This window comes from Stomoxys calcitrans, chromosome 4 (assembly GCF_963082655.1).
Source record: "Stomoxys calcitrans chromosome 4, idStoCalc2.1, whole genome shotgun sequence".
NCBI lineage: Eukaryota > Metazoa > Arthropoda > Insecta > Diptera > Muscidae > Stomoxys > Stomoxys calcitrans.
Window position 1 is genome coordinate 52572226 of NC_081555.1, and position 17987 is coordinate 52590212.

Consider the following 17987-nt stretch of genomic DNA (forward strand, 5'->3'; position numbering starts at 1 on the left):
TAGGCAAAAAATGATATAAGAAAAGATTTGCTCTGCTTTTAGAGTGATATCAAGAAATGATCCGATTTAGACCACAATTAAATTATATGTTGGAGACCTGTGTAAAATGTCAGCCAATTCGAATAAGAATTGCGCCCTTTGGGGTCTCAAAAAGTAAAATAGAGAGATCGATTTATATGGGAGCTGTATCGGGCTATAGACCGATTCAGACCATAATAAACACGTATGTTGATGGTCATGAGAGGACCCGTCGTACAAAATTTCAGGCAAATCGGATAAGAATTGTGCTCTCTAGAGGCCCAAGAAGTCAAGACCCAAGATCGGTTTATATGGTAGCTACATCAGGTTATGGACCGATTTGAACCATACTTGGCACAGTTGTTGGATATCATAACAAAACACGTCGAGCAAAATTTCATTCTAATCCGATAAGAATTGCGAGGCTCAAGAAGTCAAGACCCAAGATCGGTTTATATGGCAGCTATATCAGGTTATGGACCGATGTGAACCATACTTGGCACAGTTATTGGATATCATAAAAAAACACGTTGTGCAAAATTTCATTCCAATCGGATAAGAATTGCGCACTCTAGAGGCTCAAGAAGTCAAGACCCCTGATCGGTTTATATGGCAGCTATATCAGTTTATGGACCGATGTGAACAATACTTGGCACATTTTTGGATATCATAACAAAACACGTGGTGCAAAATTTCATTCTAATCGGATAAGAATTGCGCACTCTAGAGGCTCAAGAAGTCAAGACCCAAGATCGGTTTATATGACAGCTATACCAGGTAATGGACCGAATTGGACCGAATTGGACCATACTTAGCACAGTTGTTAGAAGTGATACTAAAACACTATGTGCAAAATTTTAGTCAAATCGGATAAGAATTGCGCCCTCTAGAGGCTCAAGAAGTCAAGACCGAAGATCGGTTTATATGGCAGCTATATCAGGTTATAGACCGATTTGAACCATACTTGGCACAGTTATTGGATATCATAACAAAACACGTCGTGCAAAATTTCATTCCAATCGGATAAGAATTGCGCACTCTAGAGGCTCAAGAAGTCAAGACCCAAGATCGGTTTATATGGCAGCTATATCAGGTTATGGACCGATGTGAACCATACTTGGCACAGTTATTGGATATCATAGCAAAACACGTCGTGCAAAATTTCATTCCAATCGGATAAGAATGGCGCACTCTAGAGGCTCAAGAAGTCAAGACCCTGATCGGTTTATATGGCAGCTATATCAGGTTATGGACCGATGTGAACAATACTTGGCACAGTTGTTGGATATCATAACAAAACACGTCGTGCAAAATTTCATCCCAATCGGATAAGAATTGCGCACTCTAGAGGCTCAAGAAGTCAATACCCAAGATGGGTTTATATGGTAGCTATATCATTTGCCATTTACAATACCAACCGACCTACACTAATAAGAAGTATTTGTGCAAAATTTCAAGCGGCTAGCTTTACTCCTTCGGAAGTTAGCGTGCTTTCGACAGACAGACGGACGGACATGGCTAGATCGACATAAAATGTCGCGACGATCACGAATATATATACTTTATGGGGTCTCAGACAAATATTTCGAGTAGTTACAAACAGAATGACGAAATTAGTTTACCCCCAATCCTATGGTGGAGGGTATAAAAATATACCGATATTTGCGACACATGTTCTTTATGAACTTTTGCTGCCAAGGGCCGTTCGGCTCGGCATAAAAAAGAAGTCGCTTATCATTGAGCTAAAACTTTAGTCGAACTGCGCTCCTTGATATGAGTGAAGTATCCCCGGTCATTTAAAATATAAAAGCTTATAAATATTTTTCCCGATTAAAATATTTTTTATGAATTATTAACTTTAGAATTAAATCAATTTGTTATTTTTGTTACAGATGAGTTCCCATATTTTATTGTATTCCGTGCAAATGTCCTTAAAAATTATATGGACACCTATGACAGCATACCTCTGGCGGACTGGTTGGGTACACTTAAATCATGCGATGCATTTGAATATGAGCATTTCGTGTGTGAATTTGTTTCGAAGATCTACGCCCATTGCAATTGGAAACAATTTTATGATTTAGCCAGCAGTGATATTTATTTCGCCGAACAATCAATTATTCCATTTATGCGGCTACTTTTGCAATGCGACCAAGGTCAGGCTCATAAGGACAATGTCATAGCAATGTTGGAATATTTCTTCGATAATTTCCTAGAAGAAGAACCGAAGGGTTCATACTTGGGATGGAATAAAATTTACAAGGATAAACGTATAGTAAAATTGTTTTTGAATATTTGCGAGTGTGTCCGCATTAATAACTTGTGGTATGTCCAATTTACTTTTCTGTTGTAAGTTTCAATTCAACATTTTTCATTAAAGGCATTTACCTTTAAAACTCTTGAATGTGGTAAGGGCTTGTAATTATTGCCAAGCTTATTTCTTATCAATCATTTACTTGGAAATGTGGGCTTTGGAAGAAAAGGCCATGGGTGAAAAAAAGGATGTAGAGATTGCATCGATGGACCTATTTCAGGAACTTGCCAGGAAGGTTTGTAGATCAAGACACCGGTGTCATAAAATTCTTAGTAATCTTTTCAAATTGAATTTTCAGGCATATGATTCTATAGGTTGCAATGATGCCATTTCCGGTTTCATTAATCCTTTGAATTCACGCATGGACTATTTAAATCTCACAAACAATTGGTGGGATATTCTAATTGAATCAAATAATTCTTCAACATCAAGCAGTGATTACAACAATCTATGCAATGCCGTTCTTAAAAGAAATGGTATGCTCCATTTAGCCAGTTCCAATGCATGTGCGAGCAACAGTATGGACTATGAAATATGCTGGCGTCTATGCCGTTGGGATACCTCCGTCGAAGGGCACTCGAAAGTCAACACTTTAAACGACATGGAATACGAATATGAGAAGCATCATTTCAATGCCCTTAAATGTATGTTCCACAAGGAAGAGAATAATACTCTGGCAGCCATTGAAAAATCTCGTCATTGTGTACTGAATATACTGAAGGAAGTAAGTGTGGAATGCTTGCAAAGTCTTTATAAATACCTAACATGGCTACAATTATTACAACAGTCTGAAGACTTTTGTTTGGTAAATAAAATAAAGCATTGACTTAATAATAACAATAAAAATTTTACCTTAATTTTTAAGGTACAATTTTCAAAAAGTCCAGACGTCACCCACATATTCAATAAGTGGCATATAGAATCACACGACTTGGAGTATGGGGTATTTTCAAACAAAGAGTTGATATTGTCACATCAGATTTCATTGTTTCAAACAGCTGGCATTAGAGCTAATCGCAAAATCAAGGAGTTCTACATGGTTTGTGTACACTTTCCTTCGCTGTTTTTCAAGTTGCTAACGCGTTTCGTAACTTTTGTTTGCAGGATAATCCTATTGAGAAATGCTTGCTAAAATGCATACGAGACTGTAAAGCGGCAGGCGAAATAAACCTCGCTACACGTTATATTGCAGTTCTGAAAAACTTATGCGTCAATAACGATAACCCTCAACTGCAGGTACATATAAAGTAAAAGCAGAAATTTAAAGTAATTCGAAGGGGAAAGTTTAAGAGTATTTAAAAAAATTTAAATTAACTATTTAAAATGAATACTTTAACGAACGTGCAAGAGTATTCTGCGAATTGGTGGATGGCTTTAATGATATTGCTAGAATGGACGTTTCTTTCTAAAACTTTTAACAAAACCGACGCATTGGGAGACGATGATGAGGATCTGGCTGTTCATTGGGAAGAAGTACGAAGGCAAGTCGGAGGACCTCACTTCTTAAATAGAACGATGTCTATGTATCGGATATAGGACAGACAGGAACCACACTGAAAGTACCACATTCAAATGTGTATGGAGAAGGCTCAAAGATATTGCAGAAGAGCCATTTGGGCTCCTGTCCACTTTTTCATTCCAAAAGTGGACAGGAATGAAGAATACTTCCTAAGAATGTGCGGCTGATATAAATTATTGCATTTTCCTCACAAAAAGCAAGCAACATTTTAAGATTTCCGCAATTAAGAAGCTGCAATGTTGAATAGGGACATTTTTGAAATATATTTCTCGAAATTTGGGACAAAAATGTACTTGGCTGCTACCGTACCGTAGAGGTTAACATGTCCGCCTATGACGCTGAACGCCCGGGTTCACATCCTGGCGAAAATATCAGAAACATTTTTCAGTGGTCGTCATCCCCTTCTAAACAACACTTCTTAAATGTTACCTTGAGAAACGGGATTTTAAAAGCACTCGAATTTCGGCATTCCGCTTGTTACACCTCCCTAATGAATTCTCAATCGACATGATTTTACCATTTGAAGTCTTGAAATCACACAAACTTTTTATCAGTACCTGTTCGCAGAAAAGCTTCCAGGAGGGACGTTTTGCCGCTCTGGTAATTTTATTGTATTCCTTGAGCCGTGTGTAATACACATCCCAATATACTTCCGCTTTTTTACGACGTGCGAGTCTCCCCGGTCTTCCAGGGACTAAAAGACCGAAAGACAGAAAGACCCAACTAGTGCAGTCGTAATCCTGTTGACATTGTCGTCAATGTCTCTTCGGACTCGACTATAAAAAGAAGTACCCTTATCACTGAGCTCAAACTTGAATCGGAAAACACTCATTGATATGTGAGAAGTTTGCCCCTGTTCCTTAATGGAATGGTCTTGGGCAAATTTGAAATTTTCAATACTGAATTAAAAGTACTTTAATAACACGTCTGTTAATATTTAACAATGTTCATATATAACTTATAAAATTAAACTCCCACGGAAATCTGTAATTTTCTTGGCAGCTGCCTCAATTCCTATTCATCTGATCAGCCAATCGTCCCAAGATCATTTCTGACCAAGGAGTGTTCCTCCTAACTGAAACTACCGGTACAAAATGTCTTGAAAACGCTACCGATATTTTTAAAATGCGGTTTAAAAGACATTATTTGTTAAATTTTTTTTTCAGATTAGTGCACTAATTGAAGACGTCGATATTTGCATGAGAACTGGAAAATCTGAGATGACTAAATCCATTTTACATCATATTTTTATGCATAAAGAATACAAGTGTTGTTTGCAGCGCATCAAGGCCATGCAGTTAAATGGAAAATACTTGATGGATACAAATGCAGAGATGTTTGAAACTGTGTTGAAGAAATATTTCATGGGTTCTTTGGATTTGCTAGATAAATATGATAAGTCAAAGGGGACAATTCTGCAACGATACCCAAATTTATTTACTTTGGAAGAATTTAAGGACTGTCAACAAGAGAGCAAAAGAAATGCTTACGAGATAATAGCCAAATATTCAGATAGAGAATACAACCAAGTAAGTATGACGATATCATTCAACATGGAATCCAAACTTGTATATTTTATTTATTGCCATTTGCAGTTAAATCTCTATGCCAATTCCGACCAATTTAAAATGAAGCGTAAAATAATGGAATTCAATAAACAAGCAGCCCAAGCTATTCAAACGGGTAATCCTAGGATTCAAGACCGCGACAAACACATTTGTGCCAATTTTATGAAGAGAACTTCCAATATGGATGAGCAGGAAATAACGTTAATCGAACAAAAACTCACATTTTATCTATGCACTGCGGTGGAAAATTATTTGAAATTCGTCTGTTTGGATATGGTCATATCAAGTCCAGTAATATATCGAATTATTGGCTTGTGGTTTGCGAATAAACAAAATGATACCCTACGAGCGACAATTCAGAATAATGTGACTGATGTACCTAGCTATAAATTTATTTGCGCTCTCAATCAAATGACAGCCCGTTTAAATTCCAAAAATGTAGAGTTCATTAAAATTCTTAAGGAGATCATGGTGCGATGTACTGTTGAACATCCACACCAGACTCTGTATCAATTATACCCCATTGTGTATGGTCATATAGATGGAACTCAGAATAAGACCGATTATCGCTCGAAAATGGCTCAGGAGATTATTGCCAGAGCCAAATCTAAAATAAATGCGAATATCGTCAAACAATTGGAATCCGCAATACCTGGTAACAACCTTATGTTTGAACTTATTACGTTGCAAGCATTTCATATACATAAAATATTTTTTTTATGGATTTTACCTTTTTGCAGCATTGATTGACTTTGCTAATACAGAAATTAAGGATCATAAACTTACTACCATTGCTTTAAGTGAGAAATTAAAGCGTTTGAAAAATCTCAATGCCATTCACTGCCCTACCATTGATTTGCCAGTGAGAATTGATCAGAATTACAATGTAATAAGTATGTATAATTTTATGCCTAGTATGTACAAATGATTTATTAATATACAAGTTCATCTCTCTCAGGCATTGTTAAATGGGAATCCCAAGTTGGCTTAGTTGGCGGTATAAACGCACCAAAAAAATTAGCATGCGTCTGTTCAGATGGTATTACTCGTCCCCAGTTATTGAAAGGAAAAGATGATCTCCGTCAAGATGCTGTAATGCAACAGGTTTTCTGCATGATAAATAACTTACTTAAGCAAGAGCCTGAAGCAGTGCAGCGGAAACTTCTTATCCGCACCTATAAGGTGGTGCCACTTTCGACGCGAAGCGGTATATTAGAGTGGTGCCAAAATACTGTACCGTTAGGCGTTTATTTAATGGGTGCTCATCAAAAATACCGCCCAAATGATTTTCCCGTATCCAGGTGTAGGAAAATGGCTATGGTAAGTATTGTTAGAGATTAATTATTGCTTTTGGATCAGTCTGGTAGCTCGAAATTTCTTTTCTGTAATCAATAAAAACCTTCCAATATAGCGATATTCATTCTTTTGGTAATATAGCTTGACTCTCTCCCCTTTGGGAGACAAATAACATCAGGAATTGCAAACATTTAATGACAACCCTAAAAGACAAAAAATAACAAATACAGTTCTTTTGTAAATATTTTTTTTTTCAGGACAATCTTAAATCTGTTGCAGAAAAACGTTACGAAACCCATTTGCATATTTGTGAGAAAATTAAACCCGTATTTCATTACTTCTTCTTCGAAAAGTTTTTAAGACCTGGCATATGGTTTGAACGTCGATTGGCTTATATTAACAGGTAAGTGATGTACATTAATACGTCGATTTATGTCCTCTCGCAAACATCGTTTGGATCACATCGTCAAAAAAATTGTTCCTACAAATTTCGGTTTGCGTAGTCGCCGTTGCATGTTTTAGATGTTCTTATGAATACGGAGATTCCCAATGTTTATACGTTTTCTGAAATCGTGTTAGAAATATGAGTTCAACGTGTAAACAAGTGTATGGAAAAGCAAAGTTATGCCATGTCTTCACTGACTCGTTTTGCTTTTGTCGTTTTGAAAAACATCTAATCCGTTCACACTAGTTAAGATGTTTTGAAAATTGTACTTTTTCGCACTCCAACATAAATGTTATGATTCACTGTTGTTAAGATTTATTTTTTCTTGTTTTATCCGAACAACTTTGTTGATTTTACAATTATTTTTTGGAGAATTTTAATTTTAATTTATTGAATTTATTCAGGGCTGTAGTTATTTAGCACAGTTTATGCATTTATTTGGGCTCACATGCTTTGAATGACTCGTTTTTGTGGCCAACGAGTCGTTTTGCCCTTTTAAATTGTAAAGGAAAAACGAGTCGTTTTCAGAGCATGATAAAGGGAAACCGGAAAACGTATGCTTGTGTTTTATAAACTTTTAATTTTATAAATTAAATATATAATTAACTTTTAAGATTTCGTTCTAAATTATTTTCGTAACAGTTTTTATACTTATATGTAGTTCAACTCAACCAATAAAATTGGAGTTTTAACGTATAAGTTAGTCAATTAAGTTCCTTATGGGGTTATTAGCATCATGTTGTTCTTGTTGTAGCCACATTTGTATGTGGATGTAGCGATCTTCGTCATACTCCAAAAATGAGCAAGCTCGTTTCGTTCCACGGCCGATCGCCACGGGAACATGATGGACAATTGCTATTTAAAGCGCCAATAACTCGCCTTGTCATATCGATGCACTCAGTATTTAACCCTTAGACCATATCCTTGGTACATTTGTACCAAAGCCCTGCGCAAGGCCATTCATTTCTGCTTTCAAGGCACACAAAAAATCACAATCCCATGGCAGCCGGTTGTACGCACCGGATTGACCCGATGGAATCTTCATCGGCAAGGGCTGCCGCCTAAGTGTACGTGTTCGTCTTTTTTCGTCATGGGAGAGGCACATCCCGGAGTGCCTTCTACGTACGCTTCTGGTCCGTGCCGGGATTGAAAAGAACCCCGGACCCTGGTTCTGTTCCGTTTGCCAGAACCGCCTTCATCATCGGTCAGTGTCGGTGAGGTGTAACCGGTGCTTGGGGTGGGTACACTTCCGTTCTTGCTCTGGCCTAACTTCGCTACGGGAGTATAGTCATACTGGCTATGTCGCTAGGTGCTGTGCGAACATAGCCAGCAGTGGGTCACAAGCGTCGCCGTCGTCGCCTTCGGCGTCCTCGTCGTCGGACTATGTGACCCCCCCGCACCCTAGCCCTACTATTGCCAGGCCAGTGTCGGGAAATGTATCGTTCCTGCAGTTAAACTGCAATGGACTGCGAGGCAAGATTGATGAGATTGTAGATTTTATGAGTCGGAAGAGCATATCGGTCGCAGCGATCCAGGAGACAAAGCTGACTAACACCTGCAGCTTGCACAGTTGTCACGGCTACAATGTGCTACGTAAGGATCGCTCAAGGAATGGATGTGGGGGATTGGCCTTCGTTATACACCATTCCGTGCAGTATAGACCTATCTCGCCTGTCCTTGACGCTAGTGACCCATACATGGAATGTATGGGGGTAGCAGTCAGGTCTGGTACTGCCGAGATAGAGTTATACAACGTGTATATACCGCCGGTTGGTAGCTGTGTCCCGATTAATGGCCAGGCCTACAACCCCGACATAAGTGGGTTGCTATCTGGCCATGGTCGTCTGGTTCTGGGGGATTTTAACGCACATTACTCGTCATGGCATTCTGCCCTAGGTAACAACCAGCGTGGCATAGCTATGGCAGAGCAGATAGATAGCTCCACGTTTTGCACGGTGAATGAGTTTGCCCCCACTAGGATTACGAGGAGGTGCAGCAGCTCGCCAGACATCTCAATTGCATCCCCTGATCTCCTGAGTGACGTATCCTGGCAAGCCGTCATCTCTTTGGGGTCAGACCACCTCCCCATAATCCTCACCATCGACCGACCACCCGACTTCATAACCTCTGAGCGCCGGACGTTCATCAATTACAAGAAGGCCAATTGGACCGGCTTCAGAGAATATACAAATCACCGCTTCAATGAACTGCCACCCCCCTCTGATGTGCTTGTGGCCGAGAGGAAATTCCGAGACATCATCAACGCAGCAGCCGCTCGCTTTATACCAGCCGGTCGAATACCGCAAGTGCGACCCAATTTCCCGGCGCAAGCAGTGGTACTCGCAGACGAGCGTGATGGGATTCGTGCTATGGACCCCGCTAAACCCAGAATCAGCGAGCTGAATCTGGAAATAAACAGGGTAGTCAACGAACATAAGCGGAATTTGTGGCTGGTACACTTGGAGCAATGTAACTTAGGCACCGGTGCAGGCAAACTGTGGGCCACTGTTAAGTCTCTCTCGAACCCCGGTAGACGGGACGACAGGACCTCAGTCACTTTTGGCGAGATAACCGTGACTGATCCGAAGAGATGCGCCAGGTTGTTCAACCGTCAATTTATTGTGCATCCCGAGAGAGACAGGGCAAGGAGGAGAGCCATTCGCCGTATTCGTGGTCTCCGAGCCGATGAACAGTCATCACAATTTACCGTGGGCGAAGTTACGAATGTCATCCGAGGCGCCAAATCTTCTAAGACGTTGGGCCCCGACGGAATCTCTACATTGATGCTGAAGAATCTGGATTTACCTGGAGTTGAGTACCTCACCACTGTCCTTAACATGTCATTGAACACTCTTATAGTTCCCGATGTCTGGAAAATGGGCAGAGTGATCCCGCTACTGAAGCCTGGTAAAGACCCGAGTTTGGGGGAGTCGTACAGACCGATCTCCCTTCTCTCACCAGTGGCTAAGACGCTTGAGGCATTACTCCTCCCGAGCCTCGTAGGAGAATTTCCATTCGCCGAGCATCAACACGGATTTCGGAGACTGCACAGCACAACAACAGCTTTGCATGCCATCACCACACACATTTGCCGTGGTTTCAATCAACCCAGGCCATATGATAGGACGGTCCTCGTGGCACTGGAAACAGGGAGTTCCCCAAGGTGGAGTGATATCTCCGGCTCTGTTTAACCTCTACCTATCCTCCATCCCACCTCCTCCAGACGGCATAGAGATCGTATCATATGCGGACGATTGTACGATCATGGCATCAGGCCCCCCACCCATTGATGACATCTGCGATAGGTTGAACGTCTACCTCAACGAGCTTGCCTCATATTTCGCTGCAAGAAATCTGAAGATATCCGCCACCAAATCTTCAGCCACACTGTTCACTACAAATACGCGTGAGGTGAATTCTGAGCTGACTGTGATGGTCGATGGAGAATCGATTCCGACCATCAAGTGTCCCAAAATACTTGGCGTCACATTTGACAGCTCCTACACTTTCTCCCCACATGCCACAGCAATCTGCAATAAAGTTAAAAGTAGAAACAAGGCCCTCAAGTCACTCGCTGGCAGCACTTGGGGTGCAGACAAAGAAACCTTGTTGACCACGTACAAAGCAATTGGCCGGTCTGTGGTAAGTTATGCAGCGCCAGTGTGGTCACGTCAACTTTGTGACACGCAGTGGAATAATATTCAGATCTGTCAGAATGCCGCCCTCCGAACTGCGACGGGCTGTCTCCTCAGTTCTCATGTGGACCACCTCCATCAGGAGACAAAGATCCTACCAGTGCGAAGACATAACTACATGCTGTCTAAGCAATACCTTCTGGGCTGTTATCGCAGAAATCATCCAAATCATCATCTTGTGGATAGATACCCACCGCCCAGAAGCCTTAAGGTAGATCTACACGATCTAGAGCGTGAGGTCCAGCGCTACAAGAGAGAACCTCTAGATCAAGCGGCATATCAAGCGGGTCTGAACAACATTCATGCAGACACGGTAGCAGACGCGTTAATTGGCTACCGGGTGAATGTAGTCCTTGGAGAACGACCACCACCCATTTCACCCGAAGAAATCGACCTCCCCCGGCAAACCAGAGTGGTTCTGGCTCAATTACGTTCCGGCAGATGCAGCCGCCTCAATTCCCACAGAGCTAGGATTGATGCCGACGTGCAAGATGTATGTCCCGATTGTAACCAGGGACCGCACGATACACGTCACCTGTTTAACTGCCCGGCCAGACCCACTCGACTCAGACCCAGATCCCTGTGGACGCACCCCATCCTAGTCGCGGAGTTCCTGGGTCTTGACACTCAACAGAATCAAGCAGACGAAAGATAGTACACAACAAGTAAAAGCGTGCTAAGTTCGACCGGGCCGAATCTTATATACCCTCCACCATGGATTGCATTTGTCGAGTCCTTTTTCCGGCATCTCTTCTTAGGCAAAAAAGGATATAAGAAAAGAGTTACTCTGCTATTAAAACGATATCAAGATATGGTCCGGTTCGGACCACAATTAAATTATATGTTGGAGACCTGTGTAAAATTTCAGCCAATTCGTATAAGAATTGCGCCCATTGGGGCACACGAAGTAAAATAGAGAGAACGATTTATATGGGATCTGTATCGGGCTATAGACCGATTCAGACCATAAAAAACACGTTTGTTGATGGTCATGAGAGGATCCGTCGTACAAAATTTCAGGCATATCGGATAATAATTGCGACCTCTAGGGGTCAAGAAGTCAAGATCCCAGATCGGTTTATATGGCAGCTATATCAGGTTATGAACCGATTTGAACCTTATTTGACACAGTTGTTGAAAGTAAAAATAAAATACGTCATGCAAAATTTCAGCCAAATCGGATAAGAATTGCGCCCTCTAGAAGCTCAAGAAGTCAAATCCCCAGATCTGTTTATATGACAGCTATATCAGGTTATGGACCGATTTCAACCATACTTGGCACATTTGTTGGATATCATAACCAAATACTTCGTGCAAAAATTCATTCAAATTGGATAAGAACTGTGCCCTCTAGAGGCTCAAGAAGTCAAGACCCAAGATCGGTTTATATGGCAGCTATATCAGGTTATTGACCGATTTGGACCATACTTGGCACAGTTGTTGGATATCATAACAAAACACGTCGTGCAAAATTTCATTCTGATCGGGTAAGAATTGCGCACTCTAGAGGCTCTAGAAGTCAAGACCCAAGATCGGTTTATATGGCAGCTATATCAGGTTATGGACCGATTTGAACTATACTTGGCACAGTTATTGGACATCATAGCAAAACACGTCGTGCAAAATTTCATTCCAATCGGATAAGAATTGCGCACTCTAGAGGCTCAAGAAGTCAAGACCCAAGATCGGTTTATATGGCAGCTATATCAAAACATGGACCGATATGGCCCATTTACAATACCAACCGACCTACACTAATAAGAAGTATTTGTGCAAAATTTCAAGCGGCTAGCTTTACTCCTTCGGAAGTTAGCGTGCTTTCGACAGACAGACGGACGGACGGACGGACGGACGGACGGACGGACGGACGGACGGACGGACGGACGGACAGACGGACGGACATGGCTAGATCGACATAAAATGTCACGACGATTAAGAATATATATACTTTATGGGGTCTCAGACGAATATTTCGAGTAGTTACAAACAGAATGACGAAATTAGTATACCCCCCATCTTATGGTGGAGGGTATAATAAACTGCTACAACAACAACAACAACTAAAAATCATAGAGTACTTCAAGAACTGAACTCTTCCTTTAAAAAACAACATTATAAAGGGTGATTTTTTTGAGGTTAGGATTTTCATGCATTAGTATTTGACAGATCACGTGGGATTTCAGACATGGTGTCAAAGAGAAAGATGCTCAGTATGCTTTGACATTTCATCATGAATAGACTTACTAACGAGCAACGCTTGCAAATCATTGAATTTTATTACCAAAATCAGTGTTCGGTTCGAAATGTGTTCATTCACCGTTCAGCGATGAGGCTCATTTCTGGTTGAAGGGCTACGTAAATAAGCAAAATTGCCGCATTTGGAGTGAAGAGCAACCAGAAGCCGTTCAAGAACTGCCCATGCATGTGGTTTGTACGCTGGTGGAATCATTGGACCGTATTTTTTCAAAGATGCTGTTGGACGCAACGTTACGGTGAATGAACACATTTCGAACCGAACACTGATTTTGGTAATAAAATTCAATGATTTGCAAGCGTTGCTCGTTAGTAAGTCTATTCATGATGAAATGTCAAAGCATACTGAGCATCTTTCTCTTTGACACCATGTCTGAAATCCCACATGATCTGTCAAATACTAATGCATGAAAATCCTAACCTCAAAAAAATCACCCTTTATGAGACAATTTAGAACTGAGTAAAACTGATAAACAAAACACCAAATAGCGAGATGAGTGAATGCATGAAATGAGCCCTTCAGCAAAAAGATTGATTCGGATTTTAGTGAGTGCACGTTGTACAATGCTTGTATTCGGGTACATTTTGCTTCAGATAAAGTACTATTTTTTTGTCGTCTGCTTTCGTAGTACGAAATTCGTACGAAGTCAATGTGGTTGATTTGGCAAAAGCAAGTATAAACATACACACGCGCCTGGTTTTTTATATGAGAAAACAAACAGTTTGCAAAAGATTTCTGTGATCAGTTCATATTTTGAAAATGACCGCGAGACACATATGCAAATGCAAATTTGTCCATAAACATTCCATTAAGGATCTGGGGTAAACTTCTCACAAATCAATGAGTGCTGTCCGATTAAATTTTAATCTCAATGATAAGGGACCTTATTTTTGTAGCCGAGTCCGAACGGCGTGCCACAGAGCGACAACTCTTTGGGGAGAAGTTTTACATGTCAAATACACCTCACAAATGGTGTACGGTGGACCTTCATATACAGCGAGTAATTTCTCATAAATCACTGTAGCGGCTTTGAATTCGAAAAAAATAACCCCTGTACTGAATGGTGGTTGTTTTTCAAGATTATCTCCTCAACAGCAACATGTTCGTTCCACTCTATCTTCAGTGTCTCGCTCTTCAATAGTCTTGAAATACAACATCATGTGGGTTCAGTGGTTCACGAGTTCAGCGAAAACATTCACCAATGAATGCTTTTGTGCAGGGCTTTGATTTGTACCAATTCTAACCCAACCCTGTTTCACCATTGACTATGTTATGTTTCGTGCATATGTTTCCATCCTTTTAAGGTTCTAGAATTATTTCCTAAATTTTTCGATTTGGCAATACTGTGCCTTGGTACATTTGTACCAAGAGGTAGACAAAACTAAAATGTGTGTTACGCTGGCGTTGATGATCAATTCACACGTATTCTTATTATTTTGTTGTTGAAACAACAACGAATGAACTCACGCTTGAACTCACGAAAAGAAAAAATATTATATTTTTTCATTATTATGTTGATTTTTAAATCACGGAGAGGATTAAACAAATTTAAAGAGGGTAAACCACACATCCAATCTCATTTTTATTTTGTGCATCGGTACCGGGCGCATCGTCATGTACTAAAGCATCAAATGAATTTGAATATAATAATTTTGCCAGCGGTCACCAATTAGCTCATTCACAATTCATACGGATTATGTTATCTTCTCGAAATAATAATTTCATTTCATAGGGTTGATACACTTTTCGTCTTTTCACGTGAACAGCTGACTAAATTTTATATATATAAAAATATATTATCCTCGCTGTCCTTGTGGGTTCAACTCGAGGACATTTCTCGCTATATCATCGCGCTGTCGGCGGGGATATGGCCCAACAACGTCCATTTTCTCTTCCGGATTTCCATATCGACGGAGGAAGTGTTTGATCTTATTGCAAATCTTCATTTAAAATACGGTTTGGACAGAAAATTCTAAGTATTTGTCGTAGGCAACGATTTATGAAAACTTGGACTTTACGGGCATTCACATGTGTCAAGCTCCAAGTTGTACAACCATATTATGTGAGATATCACTGTATCTCCCAACTTTGTTGAGTTTAAGAGAGTCGCTTTTAGTCTTGTTGATACGTACGCGTATGTCTGGCTCCGATCCTCCGTCTTTTGTTATTTGGCTGCGAAGATGGGAGAAGTAGTCAAAGTCTTCAATGATATGATCATTTATAGTGAGCAGTGTCAGATTTGATGTTCCTATCTTCATCAATTTGGTCTTTGTTATGTTTATCTTTAGATCTACTTTGGCAGATTTTTCAATCCGACAATCCGAGGAAGTCGTTAATACCCCATCGGTTGCCATAGGGTGCCTCAGCATTAGTTGCTTCTTATACGGAGTCTTATAAAATTAAAAATAGCGTCGGTGCTTCACTGCTTTTAGATGGATGTGGGATTGCGCCATCGCATCGGCACCTATTAAAATACTGTTTGGACAGAAAATTCGAGGTATTTGTCGTAGGCAACGATTTATGAAAACTTGGACTTTAGGGGCATTCACATGTGTCAAGCTCCAAGTTGTACAACCATATTATGTGAGATATCACTGCATCTCCCAACTTTGTTGAGTTTAAGAGAGTCGCTTTTAGTCTTGTTGATACGTACGCGTATGTCTGGCTCCGATCCTCCCTCCTTTGTTATTTGGCTGCAAAGATGGGAGAAGTCGTCAAAGTCTTCAATGATATGATCATTTATAGTGAGCAGTGTCAGATTTGATGTTCCTATCTTCATCAATTTGGTCTTTGTTATGTTTATCTTTAGATCTACTTTGGCAGAATTTTTAATCCGACAATCCGAGGAAGTCGTTAATACCCCATCGGTTGCCATAGGGTGCCTCAGCATTAGTTGCTTCTTATACGGAGTCTTATAAAATTAAAAATAGCGTCGGTGCTTCACTGCTTTCACGGCACCTATTGCTGGTGCTGCCAGCGACCCTCTGGGCCGGGATTTCGAGATCTGCGACCGCCACCGTTCGCCATTTCCTTTGGCTCATCTGTCAATATTCATATAAAAAAAAGTTGAAACGAAAAATGTTTGAAAATTGCAAAAAACTAAATAATAACACGTGACACAATTTATGCCAGTGCAATATTGGGTTGATATAGAATATTTTCTATAAATAAGTTTTATTAAATTATGATTATTTGTTGAGGTTTTTACAGCTATTCCGAAAAATTGAACAAAGTATCCTACTCTACTTGGTAACAGTCCATGTTTCCACTTGGTTGTTTATGGTCTGATCCCTATGATTACTTTTCCTCATGTCTAAGAGTCATTTACTCTTGCGAATCCTTTGTTATTTAGGGTAATACACAGATACCATGTACTTTTGAATTACAAATACCTATTTTAAAGTGTTAGGTAGGTAGTATATTTGGCATTAAATGTCTTATTTACCTTACAGGACTTATCAGAATCTTCGGATCCAATATTAAACTTGAAATAACGATACATGTTTTTCTCTATAAGTTAGCAAAAAGTAACCACTGAACACATCTTCGTTTATTTCAGTGTCGCTACAACTTCAATGGTTGGCTATATTTTGGGCCTAGGGGATCGCCATACACAAAATATTTTAATTGATCAAAAAACTGCAGAAGTAATACACATCGATTTTGGTATGTCAAAAATTAAAGAAAATTGCAACTAATTTGTTTTATGTAAGTAATTTTTAATTGTATATAAATAGGAATTGCATTTGAACAGGGAAAAGTAATGCCTACGCCAGAGACTGTACCTTTTCGTTTAACTCGGGATATACTAGCGCCAATGGGAATAAGTGGATCGAATGGAGTTTTTAAGAAATCATGTGAAACAACAATAAGCATTTTAAGGCGACACCAGGATGTTATAACAACTATTTTGGAAGTATTGCTCTACGATCCATTGTATATATGGAAAGTCGTGCCACAAGTGGCTGATGATAACGACAATAGCGCAAGTACGATATTCAAATGTATGTGTATGACAAATTCTTCTTAAATCAAGGTTTTTGTTTCTCCTTACTCAGATGAAGAGAAAAACTACATTGCCCAACGTGCCCTTATTGTAGTTCAGAATAAATTAGAAGGAAAACAAAATGCAATTTTTGGAACATCAAGTGTGGCTGTACAGGTGGAACGTTTAATCAATGATGCTGTTAATGTTCGTAATTTATGTATGTTATACCCGGGCTGGGACCCATATTTGTAAGATGTTTTAATGTGAACTTAGCTCTTGTGTTTGTATACCCAGTGTTATATCAATTATGAAGAAAATTGTTTTTGTTTAGTAAATAATAAAGAATATTCCATTTTTTTAAAAAAAAGTGTTTGAAAGCCATAATGTATGTACTTGCAACAATGGAACCCAATGTCTTGCATTTAATTTTGTACGAAAGCGACAAAATTCATGTTACTCCTGTGATTATTAAGTAAGCGTTTTATTAAGACTACACAATAAAAGAGCAATAAATGAAATTGAGGTAAGTACAATAATATAACAATAATATCTTATTAAAGTTACCTACACGTAAGTAGTGAGTTTAAAGTAGCCATTATCTTATTTTTTATCCAACAATGCCAGTTGTATAGGGAAAAATTAAGAAATAAACATATTATGACACTAGTTACTATTACAAAAAGTATTTTTAAGTTTTCGCCAAAGTTGCGAGGAGTTGGATTTTGCATTTCGCTTTTCGCGCATTTCTTTTTTGTATATCAGCCATTGTTTGCGTACTTCAGGTTCGCTAGGACCCCAGTCATCGGCAGGGGAACAAGCATTTTGTAGACCCTTGAGATAAAATCGAAAAATATTCAGATAATTAGATATGACTGCTCTCTTTGCACGTT

General features: G+C 39.7%; 2 protein-coding genes across 2 annotated transcripts in view; one reads left to right on the forward strand and one right to left on the reverse strand.

Annotated features, from left to right (window-relative positions):
* Positions 1 to 17458, forward strand: part of LOC106086305 (serine/threonine-protein kinase ATM) — a 36011-nt gene extending 18553 nt beyond the window's left edge. The window contains exons 18-30 of the mRNA XM_013250928.2: positions 1911 to 2343; positions 2399 to 2567; positions 2631 to 3137; positions 3198 to 3371; positions 3437 to 3568; positions 5018 to 5380; positions 5447 to 6074; positions 6160 to 6312; positions 6378 to 6739; positions 6973 to 7118; positions 16669 to 16775; positions 16847 to 17098; positions 17168 to 17458. Coding sequence (XP_013106382.2) covers positions 1911 to 2343; positions 2399 to 2567; positions 2631 to 3137; positions 3198 to 3371; positions 3437 to 3568; positions 5018 to 5380; positions 5447 to 6074; positions 6160 to 6312; positions 6378 to 6739; positions 6973 to 7118; positions 16669 to 16775; positions 16847 to 17098; positions 17168 to 17349 — 3608 coding nt within the window. The 3' untranslated portion in view covers positions 17350 to 17458. The remainder of the gene's footprint in view (positions 1 to 1910; positions 2344 to 2398; positions 2568 to 2630; positions 3138 to 3197; positions 3372 to 3436; positions 3569 to 5017; positions 5381 to 5446; positions 6075 to 6159; positions 6313 to 6377; positions 6740 to 6972; positions 7119 to 16668; positions 16776 to 16846; positions 17099 to 17167) is intronic.
* Positions 17459 to 17554: 96 nt separating this feature from the next.
* Positions 17555 to 17987, reverse strand: part of LOC106086299 (sodium-dependent nutrient amino acid transporter 1) — a 45002-nt gene continuing 44569 nt past the window's right edge. The window contains exon 11 of the mRNA XM_013250920.2: positions 17555 to 17928. Within this exon, the coding sequence (XP_013106374.2) occupies positions 17761 to 17928 (168 nt within the window). The 3' untranslated portion in view covers positions 17555 to 17760. The remainder of the gene's footprint in view (positions 17929 to 17987) is intronic.